Below are 16,480 nucleotides of genomic sequence, written 5' to 3' on the forward strand. Positions count from 1 at the left end.
ATGGAGCCTGCTTCTCCCTCTGCCTGTGTCTCTGCCTTTCTCTCTGTGTCTCTCATTAATAAATAAATAAAATCTTTTTAAAAATTCAGGTTAGTTAACCTATAGCAAATCAATTTTACTCCCCAAGACAATCCCAGAAACTGTCTTCTCCCCAGGTTCAATGGTAGCAACCTGATGGGAATGCCATCATCCATCACCTAGCCCATTGCAGCTTGTCCACCTGCAGCCGTTCTGGTTCCTCTGTAATTCCTTTTCCATCCGACCCAGGGTGCACATGTGAACCCGCCTCTCCCCGGCCTACAGCATTCCAAGGGCTTCCCGTTGTTCCTAAAGACAAAACTCACCGAGACCCACGAGGCCCCACACAGCCGGCCCCGGCCCCGGCCCCTGCGGTGTCCATCTCACACCTCACCGCTCCTTGCACTCCTTGTATCCAAAGGTTTTCTCCCTCTTGCTGCGAGAACTTTGCACCTGCTCTTGCCCTCCACATGATCAACGTCTGTTCATTCTCCAGCTCGGCAGCTCCCCAAGGAAACATCCCCTGCCTGCCCCGTAGAGGAAGATTCCCCAAGTACAAACTCTTTCTTTGCACTCTCTGTCCCCTGAGCTTTATGCCTGTTTGTGGGATGATCTGCGTAGTGTCTGTCTTCCCCATTCGACTGTCAGCTCCACAGGGCAGGACCCGTCACCATGGAGTTCCCACGGAATAAAGGAATGACTGCCTATAATACGAATTTGTTCTGGGGCAGAACTTACCTGTTTGGCATCATTCACAACCTCCTTTAGGGAAGACATGATCATTCCTGAAAAGTGGTTGGGCAATTTTCTGGTCCATTTCAAAGACAGTTAGCCTTCTTCTGGAAAGCCCACTGTGGTGTTCAGGGACCGAATGTATGTATGTATGTATGTATGTATGTATGTATGTATGTATTTATTTATTTATTTATTTATTTATTTATTTATTTATTTATTTATTTAAATTTTAAAAAATTTTTTTATCAAACCATTTTATTGAGGGGCTTTGGGGAAAGGTTAGAAAGGAGGAGGACAGGGAGACCTGACGTCCTTGGCCCAGCCACAATCTTTCCAGCCGTATAGTCGCCGAAAGGGACTGAATTTTTTTTTTTAAGATTTTGTTTATTCATGAGAAACACACACAGAGAGGCAGAGACACAGGCAGAGGGAGAAGCAGGCTCCGCACAGGGAACCCGATTCGAACCCGATCCCCGGACCCCAGGATCATGCCCTGAGCCAACGGCAGACACTCAACCGCTGAGCCACCCGGGCGTCCCCGGACTGAATAATGTTTAACCAGACATTTCTTTACCAGACCATCGGATTTTTTTTTCTTTTGTTAGATAACGATCCAGAAGAAATGGTCCTCGGGTTCTCATCTTGTATAAAGTTTAAATAAAAACTTTCAAACCCATCTATAGCCAAAATGTGTTTTTGTTAATAACGCAGGAGCATGCTCAATGATGATTTGGGAGAAACTGGAATTCAAGGCGTTTCAATTTCGCAGCGCTGAAAATGTTCGCTATTAGAGTGAAGGACACATCCCTTAGTCTCTCCCACCACAGCGCCCCCTGGTGCCCGTAGTTCAGAGTCGCAGGACCAGAGTGGGGCTGCTGGAAGACTTCAATTCCCACAAGGCTTTTTGGTGACGTCACTAAGGAGCGCGGGCTGGCCTCGAAACGCGCGGCTCTCCCATTGGTGGACTGTGGTGGGCGCCTGCGCACTTAGCACAGTCCCGCCCCCACCGTCTCCAGACCCTTTTCCGTACCTGCGCCGCCAGAGCGGTCCTGGGATAGCGATGGAGACGCCTGGAGCGTCAACCCCGGCGCTATTGCTTCCTCCCTCGTCCGGGCCCCGGAGGAAGCGGGCAGCAGGGGAGGCCCGGGCTGCGGCGAGCAAGCAACGGGTCCTGGACGAAGAAGAGTACATCGAGGTAAGACCTTGATGCGACGCTAGCGGATTCGAGGTCCCTTCCCTGCCTCGCGCTCCTGTCGGGTCCCTGCTCTCGGGTCGTGGCGGACTCGTACCCTTGCGGAGGTGGGGCAACCCGAGTCTGTGCTCTTGGGGTGTGGACAGCCGGAGAGCCAAGTAAATACAGTGCAGGGAGAGGTGTCCTTGATGGGGGGAGGCACCGGCAGTATTAGGGGAGAGAGGGGGCGGCTTTGTGTGCGCTGGGCGGGGGGGCGGTCGGGGAAACAAGGTGTTTTATTAAAGCATGAAGAGGCGTGTGGAAGGATGGTGGCAAAGAGGACTTTCTACAGAGTTGTAACAGCAGATGCGGAGGCTGGAGGTCTTGGAGACAGCCTCTGATTGCATCAGCATCGCTGAGTTAGTGGGCAGCCAAGGATCCTTGAAGTAGGTTTTAATATTACAGCAAATATGCAGGGAAAGGAGCTGGCAGGGAGATTGGAGGAAATCAGTTTGGCTTTGGATTGGTTAATTTTGGGAGGCCTCTGGGATAGGCAGCTGGCATTAGTGGATAGAAGGGTACATAGATGAGCAGCTTAGGATCAGGTCTGTCTGGAAGAACAGATTGGGGAATCTCAACCCCGTGCTGTTGGTGGGGGTGACAGGCTGAAATCATCCAGATAAAGGGATCCCATTGGAATTAAGAGGTATCAGGTGGAATGAAGGGGCAACACCCACCTTGATCCAGCTGGTGTGGAGGTGGAGCTAGCAAAGGAGCATGAGAGTGACCAGTGAGGGGAGAAAGGTTTTATGGAAATCAGATGAGCGTGGAGTAATGTCAGATGTTGCCGCAAGATCACAGGGGATGCTCATCCTCGTTAGAAAGTGCAGCTGAGCTCAGGGGATCACTAGGCTGGCTAGAGGTTGGGGGCATCAGCAAGGACCTTAGCATGTATGTTGCTAGACTGAGGGGCAGAGGAGAGGCAGATGCGACCTCTGGCTTTTGTTCTGACTTCTGATAGGGTCTCCAGACAGTCATCCAAAGGGACTTCTTTCCTGACGTGGAGAAGTTGCAGGCTCAGAAGGAGTACCTGGAGGCTGAGGAGAATGGAGACCTGGAACGGATGCGGCAGATCGCCATCAAGTTTGGCTCTGCCCTGGGCAAGATGTCCCGGGAGCCCCCACCACCCTGTAAGAGCCTCAGTGGTTGGCAGTAAGGGGAGCTCCTGCTGAACTGCTGCCTTAGGCTGGCTCTAATCCCTACTCCCTCCCTCCTTCCAGATGTGACTCCAGCCACATTTGAAACCCCTGATGTGCACACAGGCACCGGAGTGGTGGGCAACAAGCCTCGGGGCCGAGGCAGGGGCCTGGAGGATGGCGATGGTGAGTGAGCCCTGGGGTTTGCCTGCAAGTCTCATCCTGTGCATCCCTGAAGGCTCTCTGCCTAAATGGCAAGCCATGGGGTTAAAGAGCATTGGTCTGGGAGGCAGACGTGGGCAGCTTTCCGAGCCTCTGGCCCTCCTCTGTGGAATGGGGATCTTGCCACCTCTGTCCCCAGCCTGCTCACGGCGTGCCAGCGCCTACCCAGTGTGCTTTGTCCTCGAAGGACCCCTTTCCTGCTGCTGTCTTAGAATGCCTCAGGGTCTCTGCACTTGTTTCTTCTCAGTCAGTCACTTCCCCTGGGTAACTGCACGGCTCTCCCCTTTTTTCCCCTCAAGCCTCTGCTCAGATGTTACCGTTTATGGAACCCTTTCCTGACACCCCCCAGCATGCCTTCCTGCCTGGCTTTTGTTTCCTTGCTGTATGACATGGCACTTAAAAAGGCATTTTTTTCTGTTTGTTGCTTTTCTTCTCTTCAGGAGCTTCTCTGTCTTGCTTCTGTGCATGTATCCTGCACCTAGGACAGCACATGGCATGTTGTGGGAGTAGAACAAATAAGTTGTTTTCTCCAACACATATGTTGGGGGGTCATGACATGTTCCAACTTTTTATGAGGGAGTCTTTCTAGGAGAGAGCATTTTGAGCCCGGTTGGACACAAGTGTGCACTGCCACGTGACTTTCTCAGGATCAGTGGACGATTTTGTCAGTAGAAGACCAGGGCCCAGGCAGACAAGATGGTTCCTGTTCTCTGCTAGGTTCTAGTCTTCAGCGTGCTGTAGATGCTCTGTGTGCTTACATAGATGAGATATTTTCCCTTTCAAAATCCAGCTTTTTGTGGAGTTACCCTAGTCCATCGTGTCCTTGGAGCTTGATTTTCTACTGCACATGGCAGATGAGTCACAGGCGATTTACAGATTCTTATCTACTTATTTATTGGGATTCTACTTATTTATTTCTTTGAAAGAGTGAGTGAGCACGTGTGCGAATAACGGGGTGGGCAATGAGAATGAGAGAATTTCCAGCAGACTCCGTGGTGAGTGGGGAGCCCAACGTGGGGCTCGACCCCACAACCCTGAGATCATGACCTGAGCTCAAACCAAGAGTCAGAAAGACACTGAACCAACTGAGCCACCCAGGCACCCCTCAGATTCTTTATTTTTTTTTAAAGATACATCTTGTCAGCAGATCTAGGAACCATATCAATAAGCTAGGTGGTGGGTACCATCATTGTTCACATTCACAGGTGAGGAAGCTAAGGCTCAGGAAGGAGTAGCTTCTGCAGGTTTCAGACCTATTTGGTGATACAATGGGGTTTGAGTTCTCATCTTTCCAACCCTGGGTCTTGTCTTGGAACTTTTAGCCACTGTGCTTGGTACAGTGTAGCAAGTAGTAGGTGGTGAAGACTGTCAGTGGAATGGAAGACAAGACTCTCCTCTTGACGGTCCCTCTGAAGTGCGCACTACTGTACACAGTGCAATGGCACCACCTCACTGGGAGTTCCCCTTCCTATGGTGGTGGGTGGGGCGGCTGGGGTTGTGGCCCAGTGCCTGTGAGGCCCCATCTGGACCACTGGATCCTACGGGGTCCTGCCCTCAGGGCCTGTTAGCAGGTTAGGAGGCTTAGGTGACATCCACCCACATGTAGCACAGGTACCGGGAAGAGAGGAGCAGGCAGGGTAAGGATGGAGGGAGAGCTTGGAGCTTTAGAGGCAGGTCCTATAGGAATGGCGCAGTTTGGGCAGTGCAAGGCTTGCTGTGATCACCCGCCTTTTCTCTGACCCCTGGATATGCCTTGGCCTGTGTGAGTCAGACATATGTTTCACTTGACATCCAGCAGCTGAGGAGAGCCTCTGAGCGCTCCCTGGGCAATTAGGGGGGTGATCCCCAGGGGAGTGGTCTGGCAGTGTGGGTTCTCACCAGAAGACCCACAATGAGGCTAAGGGTTCCCACCCTACTTACGGGTCCTGGGATTGAGTGACTACAAAGCATTTATGCTGTTTGTGGTTCTGTGTCACCCCACCTATGCCCCTGAGCAGGAGAGGCTGGAGAGGAGGAGGAGAAGGAGCCTCTGCCCAGCCTGGATGTCTTCCTGAGCCGGTACACAAGTGAGGACAACGCCTCCTTCCAGGAGATCATGGAGGTGGCGAAGGAGAAGAGCCGGGCACGCCACACGTGGCTCTACCAGGCCGAGGAGGAGTTTGAGAAGGTGTCATTGGGTACAGGGGCACAGGCATCCTCTGTCGGCGTGGAGGGAGTCCTTGGGCCAGGGGCACAGTGCCTAGGGCCTCTCTGACCCTCACTTTCCCCCTGTGACACAGAGGCAGAAAGATAATCTTGCACTTCCGTCGGCAGAGCACCAAGCCATCGAGAGCAGCCAGGCTGGCGTGGAGACCTGGAAGTACAAGGCCAAAAACTCCCTCATGTACTACCCAGAGGGTGAGCAGGGAGGGTGGGCGGGCAGGCGGCAGCGGGTGGGACCGTGTGTTGGGTCGGGCCTTGAGGATGTATCTGTGCTCCCCGGTGTACGGGACTTGGAGGGGTCCTGGTCTGCCTCCAGGCAGAGGGTGATGTAAGCGCTTTGCCCAGCTTCATACTTCTGGTCACCAGGGAATGACTTGGCCTCTCTCTCCCGAGCCATGAGTGTGGGGCAGCAGTGGGGCCTACCCACCTTTCTGACACTGCTGCCATCTCTCCTGCATCCATCAGGCGTCCCAGATGAGGAACAGCTGTTTAAGAAGCCGAGGCAGGTGGTGCATAAGAATACTCGCTTCCTCAGGGATCCCTTCAGCCAGGCCCTGAGCAGATCCCAGCTGCAGCAGGCTGCCGCTCTCAACGCCCAGGTGAGTGGCCGGGGCTGGCTGTGGGCAGCCACCATCTCCCCGATCTTGGTTTCCTTTCTTAAATTGGTACTGTTCTTGGGTTAGGTGGAACCTAGCAGCATGTGAGTATGTGGGGCTCCTCTGCAGCAGGGACCTGAGCCTTTTCTCGATTTGTATGGGTTACCACTGGGGCACTGTCTTGGCCAGAGACGTTCTGTGGGTCAGTTCTGTGCCAGCTCCCTGGCGGACAAGAACATGAAAGAAGGGAGGCTGCTGGGAGCCAGCCTAGGCTGGCCAGACCCACACCCATGCACCAGGTAGGACAGGGATAGATAGATGGGGTGCGCAGGGTAGGGTGGGGTGAAGCTTGGTGGGGTACACAGCAGGGGTTTCTGAGTCTGGGAGTCATGGTGCAGTGGTGCCTCCAGTGGTCATAGGGTTGAAGTGAGGCAGGAGATGGGGAGACTGTCCTGGAGGCTTCTGCCGGTGCCTTGTGGGGAAGAGGTCAGAGCAGGGCCTAAGTCAGGAGCTGCTGAGGGCAGCTTGTGTGGGGATATAGCCTGACGCCCAGGGCCCCGGCACTGCCCTGCACAGAGGGAGGGGGAGCTTCCCTTGCTGCTCCCTGCTCTGAGAAAGTCTTCTTCTCTTTCTCCAAGGGGGATACCACCCACAGAGCTCTGGGTCTGCCCTGGGGAGGGGAGGTGTTTCCAGCATGTTCCTATGCATTTGTGCATCAGCTAGGTGGAGAGAGTGGGCTTGGGCCCCCCTAACACTAGTCTCTCTTGTTGTTCCAGCACAAACAGGGCAAGGTGGGCCCTGATGGCAAGGAGCTAATCCCCCAGGACTCCCCACGAGTAGGCGGATTTGGATTTGTTGCAACACCCTCTCCTGCCCCTGGTGAGAAGTGGACCTGCTGACGAGCCCGGCCCCTGATAAGACTGCCTCTGGGAGATGGGCTACTCAAGTGGCTCTAGCACTGTTGACACTTCTCCATTTTTGCCACGTGTCTCATGTGACTCGGGGACCCAGTGTCCCACCTGTGCAATGACAGGGCTGAACAAGGCTGTGGGTGGGCTGGACTCTCAGGTAATGCTGACCTGAGATGCATGGGGCCCAGCCTATGGAGCTGGGCAGTCTTCATGCTTGCCCTAAGCAGAACAGGCTGGTTTAGTTGGGAACCAGGGGTGTCGGGGCTCTGCTGGACAGATGGGCTGTGGTGAGCATGCTGAAGGGCATAGCGAGAGGCCAGGCACAGGGAGGCGAGGTGGACGGACACAGGGAGGAGGCTTCAGGCCCCAGCCCCGCATGGCCTCACACAGGAGGTTTATGAGTCTCGAGGACAGTCTTATGGTGTAGCCATGCATGTGGTGTCCTGCCCTCCCAAGCACTGGCCTCTGTATCCTGGGCTGCTGGTTCATGTGACCTAGGCCAGGATATCTGGAGGTGCTACAGGTTTGCCCAGGGTTCTGGGGAAGTTTTGGGCTCTGAAAGGCCCCAAGTGTCTCCTTTTGGGTGGGGTGCCATAGCAACCTCCAGGAGACCCCCACAGCCATGTGCTAGGCTGGGAGCCTAGCTGATCCAGCCCAGCTTCTCTGCGGAGCCACCTTTCCAGGCTAAGCCCTTTAGTTGTCAGAGCCTGGACCTGCCTTGGGCCTTAAGTGGCCTTGTCCTCTCAGAGGGCCGAGCTGCCAGAGTTCCAGAGTCCTAGGGAAGGAGAGTGGGCTACTGCCAGCCTTCATGTTTGTTAGCTGGGACACGCATGGTGGGAGCTGGCTGTCAGGGCGGGCCTGGTATTGCCCACCTACCCCACCCCCATCTGCATCCCCTGGCCTGAAGTGACTGTGAGCTGTCCATCTGCAGGTGTGAATGAGTCACCGCTGATGACCTGGGGAGAAGTTGAAAACACTCCCTTGAGAGTTGAAGGATCTGAAACCCCCTACGTGGACAGGACGCCAGGACCAGCCTTCAAGGTGAGTCATGATGAGGGGAGTTCGGAGGGGACCCAGAGCAGGCATATGGCCATCTGAGCATTTGTAGTTCAATGCACAGAGGATGGGCTAGCTGCCACTGGTCAAAGCAGAACCAACTGAAGCGCCAAGCCATGTTCCAGGCTACACACCTGTGCAAGCACTGCACTTCTGAATAAGACCAGAGCACTGCGCACAGGTGTGGGTGAAGGGAGGGACTCCGGTGTGGGGCTAGGGCACCAAAGCTATGGCCCTCTGAGCTTGTAGGCCTGTGGGGTGGGAAGGGCCCTAGAACCCCAGTTTTCCATGGGATGTGGTTTGTGTCCTCAGAAGGATTGCGTGCTTGCAGAGAGAGGCCTCCGGTTAGAGAGCATGAACCAGGAGGCACCAGTTTTGTAGAAGTTGTCAGAGGGGGTGTTTCATGAGGCCTGGACCGGTAGGGTGGGGAAGCTGGGTGCCAGGTGGTTTGTGGAGATCGAGTGGCCTAGGCAGGCCCCAGAGAGGCTTTGGGAAGGCAAGGTGCTCCGGTATACACACAGTTTGTTGGGGAAACTGAGTGACTGGCGTAGTTTGGAACAGGAAGGAAGAGAAGTCGCTGGAAGCTGGGAGCATGCAGTCCTGTTCTCAGGGTGCTGGGCCAACACTCCCTACCTGGATTGCTAGGAAATTGCAGGAGGCAGAAGTCAGTGTTGTTGCAGAGAACAAAGGGTGTGGGGTTACATCATCTGCTTTGAAATCCCAAAGGGTTAGGCATGGAACCTGCCATTAATGTAGGTCTGCCGCGTGGGGAGCTAGGCTAGAGGTTGTCTTGAACTGGTTCCTCTAAACACTTGCAGTGTGTAGTTTGAAATGCAACAGAAAAAGAGATCTTGGGACGCCTGAGTGGCTCAGCGGTTGAGCGTCTGCCTTTGGCTCAGTGCGTGATCCCGGAGTCCCAGGATCGGGCTTCCTGCATAGGGCCTGCTTCTTTGCCTGTGTCTCTGCCTCTCTCTCTGTGTGTCTCTCATGAATAAATAATCTTTAAAAAAAAAAAAAAAGAAAAGACAAGAAATATCTCATTCACTGTAGCAGAAGAAGTTCGGACTAACTAGCAGTAACTTAGCTTTCATAAAGAAACCACAGGCTAGTGCTACAGGCTTATGTAAGGAAAATCAGAGAGTGTGGGCCACACTATGCTGCCTCTCCGTAATAGCACTGTTCTCGTTCAGAGAAGGAACACACATCCAGACAGAATGTATGCAGAGGATTTTGGCACCTTGGTTCTTAAATTTGTCTGGGACCCGAGGATAACCAAGAAAAACCGGAGAGGAGCCTGTGCCAGCAGGTGTCAGGGCACGCTGGGGGTGTGGGGATATCACAGGTCTTCCCCTGGTCCTGGAGCCTACCAGGCAACAGGGAAGAGATCATGAACAAACCTCAGTCCAAATCCGAATTCAGGGTACCTGAGAGACGACCGTTCAAGCTGTGCTGAGCAAGAGCATTTGGACATAAAGTGCTTGGTACGCACGGCAGAATGAGTTCCCGAAGTGGAAGGGTTAAGTACAGAAAACGTAAATACAAAACAATAAGAAGACAATAATAGTCAATGTTGTTTTTTTTTTTTAAACCTCCCATCTCTAAGTGCTAGTTTTTGTTTTTGTTTTTTTTAAGATTTTGTTTATTCATGAGAGACACAGAGAGAGAGAGAGGCAGAGACACAGGTAGAGGGAGAAGCAGGCTCCATGCAGGGAGCCCGATGTGGGACTCAATCCCGGGACTCCAGGATCATGCCCTGGGCTGAAGGTAGTGCTAAGCCGCTGAACCACCCGGGCTGCCCAGTAGTCAATGTTTAATCTGAGATAAAGGTAGGAAGGAGTAAAGCAAAGAGAGACATCATGGAAGAGATATGGAAGCGAGGTGTAGGTGATACCATGTGAGGTGTAGGCTTAAGTACAGCAAAAAAAAAAAAAAAAAAAAGTCATGAATGACACTGAAAGCAAATAACTGAGAAGGAGTTTGTTTGGCAGAGCTTAATGTAACATTAACTTAGAGTAAAACCTTAAGAAAGCAAGCACTTTATTTATTTATTTATTTATTTATTTATTTATTTATTTATTTATTTATTTATTTATTTATTTATTTATTTATTTATTATTCTTGAGAGACAGAGAGAGAGAGAGAGGCAGAGACACAGGCAGAGGGAGAAGCAGGCCCATGCAGGGACCCCGATGTGGGACTCAATCTGGTGTCTCCAGGATCACACCCCAGGCTGAAGGCAGCGCTAAACCACTAAGCCACCAGGGCTGCCCCTAAGCAAGCACTTTATTTATTTATTTTTTAAAGATTTTATTTATTTATTCATGATAGTCACAGAGAGAGAGAGAGAGAGAGAGAGGCAGAGACACAGGCAGAGGGAGAAGCAGGCTCCATGCACCGGGAGCCCGACGTGGGATTCGATCCCGGGTCTCCAGGATCGCGCCCTGGGCCAAAGGCAGGCGCCAAACCGCTGCGCCACCCAGGGATCCCTAAGCAAGCACTTTAATAGAAAAATAAGACAAGGATCTATTTCGGGAAGTTCTGGAAAGAAATAGAGAAGGTCAATGGAAGTTAAAGTCAACAGGCAGTTTATTCTGGTAATCAGAGGAAAGCAGATTCAAACCAGACCGCCTTTTTCCTAAAAGACTGTCGGGTTCGTAAGTTGGCAGTGCTGGCTTGTGGGGAACTGTGAGGACAGGTGGGAGGCCTGGGCCTTTGCGGGTGGGCAGCTCACCAAGCTGGTCAGGGGCCTTCCGGGGGCTTTTAGGGAGGCAATAATGGGTTGTGAGGATCGCAGGGGGCCACGGGAGAGAGGCAGGTGCCCCAGCAGCGAGGGACTGCCTGACCTGGCAGCAGGCCACCCACACACCCACTTGCCTCATAGATCTTGGAGCCTGGCCGCAGGGAACGGCTGGGGCTGAAGATGGCCAACGAGGCTGCCGCCAAGAACCGGGCCAAGAAGCAGGAGGCCTTGAGAAGAGTGACGGAGAACTTGGCCAGGTATGAAGTGCCTGACCCCACCCAATGCAGTGTGGACACACACTGTGCAGGGCAGGCCCAGGGGTCCTGTGCCGGTTCCTGTGGCGGCTCCTCGGGTCCAGGGCGCAGCCTTTATGAACCAGGATGCAGGCCCCTCTGTCCTTTCCTTCAGCCTCCTCTCGGCACATCTCTAGGGCCCCTTGTCCCACTTACGCACACCTGTCAGCCCTGTGGGAGCAGGTGTATTGTCCTCCTTGGAGAGACAGGGTCCATCCAACCCCACAACTAAAGGCAGCACCACTACTTGACCTTAAGTTTGGCTACAGTGCTGTATGGTCAGCCAGTAGTGACCACACATCACCCATGTATCTTCCTGTGGGGCCATGGAAAGCCCTGCTGCTGGCAATACCTGATCAGGCCTAATGGTGCCTCTTTCACCCACCCCTTCTACCCCAGCCTCACCCCCAAAGGCCTGAGCCCAGCCATGTCCCCAGCCCTGCAGCGCCTCGTGAGCAGGACGGCCAGCAAGTACACAGACCGGGCCCTGCGGGCCAGCTACACCCCATCTCCAGCACGTTCAACCCACCTCAAGACCCCAGCCGGTGGGCCTCAGACCCCCACGAGCACACCAGCTCCTGGCTCTGCGGCGCGCACCCCCCTCAGCCAGGACCCCGCCTCCATCACGGACAACCTGCTGCAGCTCCCTGCCCGGCGCAAAGCCTCAGACTTCTTCTAGGGCCAGGCCCGGGTCGGGCCTGTGGAAACTGTGGAGCCTGCAGGGCCGCAGCCCACTCAGCAGAGGACTCCGGCCTTCTGGGGACCCAGGCCCGGGCTAGAAATGGTGGCTGTCCCAGGAGCCACAGAAGAGATGTCGTGCCTCGGCCAGGCTGGCACAAGACTTGCCCCCACAGCCCCTGGGGTATGTCCCTGGGTCTTGTTGAAACTGTTTTCTATCAAACCCTTCCTTGCCTGTTTCTATTTAGCCGTCATTAAAGAGCACCTGGCACAGTCTGGCAGGACCATCTCTCCGGCCCGCTCTGCACAGCCCGTAGGCTACCTTCGTGCCCACGTCCCAGTCTCAGGACTACAGGCCTCCCTGGGCAGAAGCTTCTGGGAGGAAATCCAGGGTGTCTGACCCCTCGTGCCACTCTCTGCATTGCTCCCCCTCTGGGAACATGGAACAATGTGGCCCCCTGGGACTTGGAACCTACCTTCTGTGCTCAGCTCACAGCACACTGGGCCCTGCCCCCTGAGGGAAGAAGAAAACCCTCAGAAGTTATGCCCCTCGGGTCCCCGGGGCTCTGCACCCAGGTCCACAGCTTCCCCACCTGGGCCTGGCCCCTGTGGTGTGCTGGTGATGGGGTCACGTGGGTCCTACATGTCAGACCACACCTCGTGTGGCACCTTCAAAGTGGCCTCAATGTCATCTCCAAGCACCTGGTCTCCAGCTCAGGTGGGGCAGGGCTGCTCTGTCTTCCTGCCCTTCACTCTCTCTCCCAGTGCTCCAGGCACTACCTTCCATATGCTGCTGAGTCACCAGTGGGAGCTGTGGGTAACACTAACCTGGGCACAGTGTCAAAAGAGCAAGACCCATGAGTGCCATGTGCACCACAGGCCACACTTGCCCATGACCCCGAGGGCTTTGGTGCCCGACTCCAGGAGGCCTGGGCCAGCTGCTTCACGAGGAGGTGGTGGGCCTTGCTGGCTCCCAGATGGATCTCTTCAGGCCTTAGGTGGGGTCAGGTGGTGCCCTCCTAGGGGCTTGCACTGCCCACAGAGACAGCCTGGAATCTGCCGAGACCGGAGTCTGTCTTTGAGCACACCCAGCCCTGCCTTGGCCGTTGTCTTGGGTTGTCTTGCATGGTTCCTCACCGTCTCCGTGAGGGCGGTGTTCCCTAGAGGCTGGCGGGGGGCCAGCCGCCTGCCTGGGTACCCGCTAGCCTGTGCTCGACTGAGTTCCTGCCAGTTCTCAGGGGGCCAAGCCCCAGCCAGGCCCCTAACTCATGGGGGCTGGGACTAGGCTTGGCAGGTGGGACCAGGCCCAGGACTGCTCAGGGGTCAGGAGAGTGTGGCCTTTGCTGTTTTTCCCCATGGAGGAGGGGGGCGTGGGCCAGAGCAGCATGGAGGCAGCGGTGTGAGTGGGTGTGAGATGTGGGGGAGAGACTGTCCTGACAAGGCCACTTAAGGCCAAGCGCTGGCCCCCCGAGTACGGGCTGGGGTGTAGGGTGGGCAGGAAGGGGTGGGTGAGCGGTCTGGGTTGGGGCTGTTCTGGCAATCAAAAGGGCACTCAAGGGGCTCAGGCCACTGATCTGAAAAGCAGGAATGGAGGGAGCAGAGTACGCAGAAAGAGGGGGGCCCGAGGGAGCAGGATCGGGTTGGGGGCAGGGTGAGCTGTGCTCTGCCCGAAACGTAGAGACCCGTGCGGCTGGCCAGCCTTGGGACACTGGGCCCCGGGCAGGTCCGAGGGAGACGGTGGGGGGGCCTGGCTGTGGGCTGCGGCTGAGGTCTTCTGGCCCACAGGGCCTCACCGTGAGTGTGCCTGCCCCCGAGCACCGGGCCCTGCACCTCTACGCTGGAGACCCCCGCGCCGCAGGGAGGGGGGTTGGCTGAGTCCTAGAGAAAAAGACTCCTCACGGGGCACTCTTGATGCTTGTATACACTTTGTGGTTTATTTGGTGGTCAGTAATTAACGTCTTTGCTACTAAGTGGAAGAAAGCTAATAGAACGTAATCAAAATAGTGGTTTAATTGACGGATTTTACTTGTTCCTTGCACCTGTGCCTTCTGCAGCTCCTACCTGTCTATTTAGTTTATGTGGGCGCACACCATGCACCGCGCCCCCCGGGCCCACAGCACCGCTAGGTGCTCGCTTTCCCCACCTCGGCTCCGGTGACGTGATGATCTTTGGCCTTGGAGGTCTCGGCCAGCCTGTCCTCCATCCTGTCCTCGTTCTCGGGCACCACCAACAGCCGGTGCTGGGTTTTGGCTCCCAGCTTGTGGTCGGGCCGGTGCTCGGGCCGCGAGCCTGGCCGGGTGTCCAGTTTGCACTCCGTCCGATACTTGCCCTCACCCTCCCTCTTGAAGGAGGCAGAAGACATGGCTTTGGGCTTGGGGGGCTGTAGCCATGAGTGGCTGAGGATCTCGTCGATGTGCAGCCGCCGGTTGACGTCGGGCTGTAGCATGCGGTAGATGAGGTCCTTGCACTCGCCCGTCAGGTTCTTGGAGCGGGGGAAGTCCACGCGGTGCTCCTTCTGGATGCGCAGCATCTTCTTGATGTCGGAGTCGTCGTAGGGCATGGAGCCACAGACCATGATGTAGAGGATCACGCCCAGGCTCCAGATGTCATACACCTTGGGCTGGTAGGGGATGCCCTGCAGCACCTCGGGGGCCGCGTACGCCGCCGACCCGCAGAAGGTCTTGCTGAGGATGATGCGGCCGCTGCCGTCCCGCAGGCAGCGCTTGGAGAAGCCGAAGTCGGACAGCTTGATGTTGAAGTCCTTGTCAAGGAGGAGGTTCTCGCACTTGAGATCTCGGTGGACGACGTCCAGGTCGTGGCAGTACTTGACGGCCGAGGACAGCTGGCGGAACATCTTACGCGCCACATCCTCGTGCAGCGCCCCCCGACACTTGATGAACTCGAGCAGGTCGCCCTGGACCCCGAGCTCCATGACGATGTAGATGCGCCCATCAGAGGTCTCAAAGATCTCATAGGTCTTGATGATGGAGCGGTGGTTGACAGTTGCCAGGATGTCCATCTCCCGAGGAAGGAATCTCTCCACGAAGTCAGTGGGCGTCTTCTTTCGGTCAATGATCTTGACCGCCACGTTGAACTTGAGGCGCTCAGAGTAGGCAGATTTGACTTTTGCGTACGAGCCCTTGCCAAGATTGATGCCCACGATGTAACCCTTCTTCCTTAGGACCGCGGCATCATCCATGGTGCCAGGAGCGGCTGGCGCCGCTGCGCTCTACATCCCCTCCCCACGTGGGCCAGCGGGCATTGTCCTCATTTACCCTGTGGGGAGCCGTCTGGCTGGGCTGGGCCTGGACTCGGAGGGGTGGAACGCTCAGCATTGTCTCCGCGTGACTTCAGCATGTGAAGTCATAAAGCCAGCCTGCCGGGAGTAGGGACTGAGCTGGGGGAAACGGGCCCCTGGAACCTTGGAAGCCAGGCTGGCCTGGTGGGAGTGCCCACTCCCCGCTCACTGGAAGGAAGCCGGCACCCAGGACTGCGGTAACCCTCCCTGCTCCTCCTCCTCCTCCTCCTCCTCCTCCTCCTCCTCCTCCTCGCTGTGGCTTCCTGGTCTTGAGTCAGGCCCAAGGGAGGGCCCCCCAGGTCAGGCCAGAGTGCCAGCCCCATGCCTGTTTCTTTCTCCTGGCTGTGCGGGCTGACTCTGCATCAGTCCATGTCCCACTAGGGCCTATTTCCTACAGCTTCTTTGGGGTGTGAAGAAAACCCTCTCTAGGACTTGTGTCTTTGGAACTGGTGGTGCCTGGGAGGAATGGCCCTGGTCTGGCCAGGCTGGTGGCTCCACCCAGCCTTGTGAATGAGAGCAGTTTCTGTTCTGGGGTACAAGGCTGGGCAGAGGAGTGCCACTGTGGTAAGCGGGGCATGTGTGGGGTGGGAGGGCAGGCAGGGCCCTGTGCCCCCCACTGGCAGATGCGTGTTCCCAGGGCTGGGGCCTGCCTGGAGGATGGGCCAGGCCTCGGTCAGGTAGAGGAGGTGGTGAGGCATCCAGGCAGGGAAGAGCCTGGAAGAGGTGACGGCTTCTTCTGAGAATGGCTGTCTTACATCTGGAGGGAGGGTGGAGGAGAAGGGAAGGGTCTGGGGCCAGAAGAGCCATGACTCAAGTCACGTTTTAAGATGGTCCCTGGCAGGGTACATAGAGGATCGGTTTTGGGGTGAGTGGAGGCCAATGCCTTTGACTGGACAAGAGGAGGCTGGACCAAGGCAGGCCTATGGGTGATTGGGCGGCAGGAGACAGAGGGGCTGAGCGGTGGCCCATGAGGGGGCAGGACCTTGGGCGGAGCCTTGGTGCCAGGGCTTCTGGTAAGAGCAGGCACTGGGATGAGGAGGGGATCCTTGTGAGGAGCTGGGCAGGCTGATGGACTCCTGGCATTTGCGTCTCTCAAGCTGTCTTGCACCTGAAAGCAATGTGAAAACCCTTTTGTTTTTGCTTTGGGAAACGTGGCATCCTTTGTGTGTCTCCTTAGGTACTTTGGAAGGCTTGCTGCTCATTCGGTCTCCATGGCAGGCATCCCGTGCCCACATGTGGGCGTGCCATGTGCTCAGTGTTCAGCGGGTGGGGGGGGACCTCAGGAGGCCTGCCTCTATGTGGGTGGTCGGTAGGGGAAGTGACGGAGGAGACCGTGTACAGGTGGATGAGGGGGAGGACGTGCT

General features: G+C 55.8%; 3 protein-coding genes across 5 annotated transcripts in view; 2 read left to right on the plus strand and 1 right to left on the minus strand.

The window, feature by feature from the left end:
* The first annotated feature begins 1,753 nt into the window (after positions 1–1,753).
* Positions 1,754–12,094, plus strand: ESS2 (ess-2 splicing factor homolog). Its single transcript, XM_072803581.1, has 10 exons — positions 1,754–1,948; positions 2,946–3,114; positions 3,205–3,306; positions 5,340–5,509; positions 5,622–5,739; positions 6,010–6,143; positions 6,917–7,019; positions 7,983–8,092; positions 10,989–11,104; positions 11,540–12,094. The coding sequence occupies exons 1-10, from the start codon at positions 1,814–1,816 to the stop codon at positions 11,817–11,819; spliced, it is 1,437 nt and encodes a 478-aa protein (XP_072659682.1). The 5' UTR covers positions 1,754–1,813; the 3' UTR covers positions 11,820–12,094.
* Positions 12,095–13,730: 1,636 nt separating this feature from the next.
* On the minus strand, positions 13,731–15,151 carry TSSK2 (testis specific serine kinase 2). Its single transcript, XM_072803583.1, has one exon. The coding sequence runs from the start codon at positions 15,015–15,017 to the stop codon at positions 13,941–13,943; it is 1,077 nt and encodes a 358-aa protein (XP_072659684.1). The 5' UTR covers positions 15,018–15,151; the 3' UTR covers positions 13,731–13,940.
* A 9-nt stretch (positions 15,152–15,160) lies between these two features.
* The window catches only part of DGCR2 (DiGeorge syndrome critical region gene 2), a 97,343-nt gene continuing 96,023 nt past the window's right edge, over positions 15,161–16,480 (plus strand). For 2 of the 3 annotated variants that reach the window (XM_072803570.1, XM_072803573.1), the window contains exon 1: positions 15,161–15,313. The gene's annotated coding sequence lies outside the window, so the exon portion shown is untranslated. The remainder of the gene's footprint in view (positions 15,314–16,480) is intronic. The other variant, XM_072803577.1, reaches the window with a different exon arrangement.

Source organism: Canis lupus, chromosome 27 (assembly GCF_048164855.1).
Source record: "Canis lupus baileyi chromosome 27, mCanLup2.hap1, whole genome shotgun sequence".
Lineage (NCBI taxonomy): Eukaryota > Metazoa > Chordata > Mammalia > Carnivora > Canidae > Canis > Canis lupus.